General features: G+C 34.0%; 1 protein-coding gene across 1 annotated transcript in view; it reads left to right on the forward strand.

The window, feature by feature from the left end:
• LOC106473207 (structural maintenance of chromosomes protein 6-like) overlaps positions 1–1,865 on the forward strand; it is a 42,042-nt gene that overhangs the window by 29,995 nt on the left and 10,182 nt on the right. The window contains exons 20-21 of the mRNA XM_022401693.1: positions 506–676; positions 1,500–1,637. Of these exons, the coding sequence (XP_022257401.1) occupies positions 506–676; positions 1,500–1,637 (309 nt within the window). The remainder of the gene's footprint in view (positions 1–505; positions 677–1,499; positions 1,638–1,865) is intronic.

Genomic DNA, 1,865 nt, shown 5'->3' on the forward strand with positions numbered 1-1,865 from the left:
CTAACTACCTGGCCATGCCGGGCCTTTCAAAAAGTGATCAACAGTGACGTTGCTTGACTTCTACAAACCAATATACAAAAATAAATTCTAGTTATTGTTTAATGAGTAGTATAATAACATCTATGTGTGCTATAAATAATATAATCTTACCATAATTATGTGTACGTGTTCTCGCATCAATTCCCCATCATTTTTCAAAACTTCAATTATTTTGAAATATTTTGTGTAAGCCTAAATCATCCAGTATCGTGTAAGCCTAAATCATCAAGTATCGTGTTTGCCTTGATGAAGTAGAAACGGAGAAATGTTGGCTTAAATAAAACCAATTATGTTTTTCTGGAGTAATATGTCACATTTTATTTATCTTTTTTTTTTAAAAAATGAAAACAAATTTTAAATTCTCATTATAATAATAATAAATTTAACTTCTAAACCTATCTATAAAATTTTTACTAGAATAGTTATAATATTTAAGTGTCATCTACTATTATTTTTGTTAAATCAGGATGACGAAGTTTCCTTCCTGAACCAAAAACTGGAAAAGTACCAAGCAGAACAACAGAAGAAGAAAGAAGTGGTTGAAGAAGCTTTCCAGGAATTGAAGCAGGTGGATGACAGGTGTCAGAGTTTGGATGTGAAAATAAAGTCCTTGTTGAATGAAACTCATCCTGTCAAGGTAGCCATATGTAGTAAAGTTGATATTTATTTTCTGATTTAAAAAATCACTTGGTTACTTTTTGTTCTGCATATTTGTAAGGGCCGATACAAGTTTGACGGACGTACTTTGTGCTAAACATCATTATATATGGAGACTTTGAACCGTCTCAATGAATAAATTATCTGTAAACCATTTCCTCACCTGATGTTGTTCACAACCATCTGTTCTCCCAAGTAGACAGACTGATTTCGAGGTAATCACCTCCATTTAGTAACCCCAGTTTTGGAGGAATACTACCCCCATTAGTAAACTCAATTTTGGAGAATACCACCTCTCACCCGTAACCTTAGCCAACATTTCAATATGATAAATCACTCGTTATCAGTATTTACCATCTTTATATTTCTGTAGCCCATTATTAAATTAGATCTCATCTTTGTTTTAATTTTGTATTATTCTTTTATTTTACTCATAAACATCTGGTTTAGAGGTTCAAAACCTTCTACACCCTGGTTGCTGTTATCACTTTGTACTAGGTGTTTATGGTTGCTTAAGAAAATTTGGGGCTCAGGTCAATAGGTGCGGGAATTAGCTCAAGAGAGTCACTAGACACTGGTACATGGGGCCATGCTCTGATTCTATTTGACAGTGCTCCAAATCACCAGTTGGTGTCTTGAAAAATCAGAATAGAAAATAAAAAATCATAGAGAATCAGAGCATGGCCCCCATGTACCAGTGTCTAGTGACTCTCTTGAGCTGATTCCTTAAAACTAAAGCATGATCAGTTATTTGTTAAAGAGTTGTACATTATATATATGATTCATTCTGATTATTATTCCAGGAAAAATTGAATCAAATTGACAGCGAGATTGAGCAGCTAAAAGCAAGCCGACGCCATTACCAGGATAAACTAAAGAAACATGCAGAGACAGTTGCAAGGATGAAGAGAGAATTTGAAATAGCTAAAAAAGATTGTGAAGTGAGTATCGTATGATAAAAAAAAAACCTTCTTTTAGGAAAACAGTTATTCTCATTCTTCAAAGAGCCCCCCCCCCCAAAAAAACCCTAACAGATCCGTGGATAATAAAATCTTTTTCAGTACTTCTGATGGGGAATAATTCAGACTTTATTATCAGAGTTTACACGGTAAAACCTGTCACCACACACACACAAAGTAATAGTGTTCTTCGAGGCTCGACTGTGTGTT

Source organism: Limulus polyphemus, unplaced genomic scaffold (assembly GCF_000517525.1).
Source record: "Limulus polyphemus unplaced genomic scaffold, Limulus_polyphemus-2.1.2 Scaffold5971, whole genome shotgun sequence".
Classification (NCBI taxonomy): domain Eukaryota; kingdom Metazoa; phylum Arthropoda; class Merostomata; order Xiphosura; family Limulidae; genus Limulus; species Limulus polyphemus.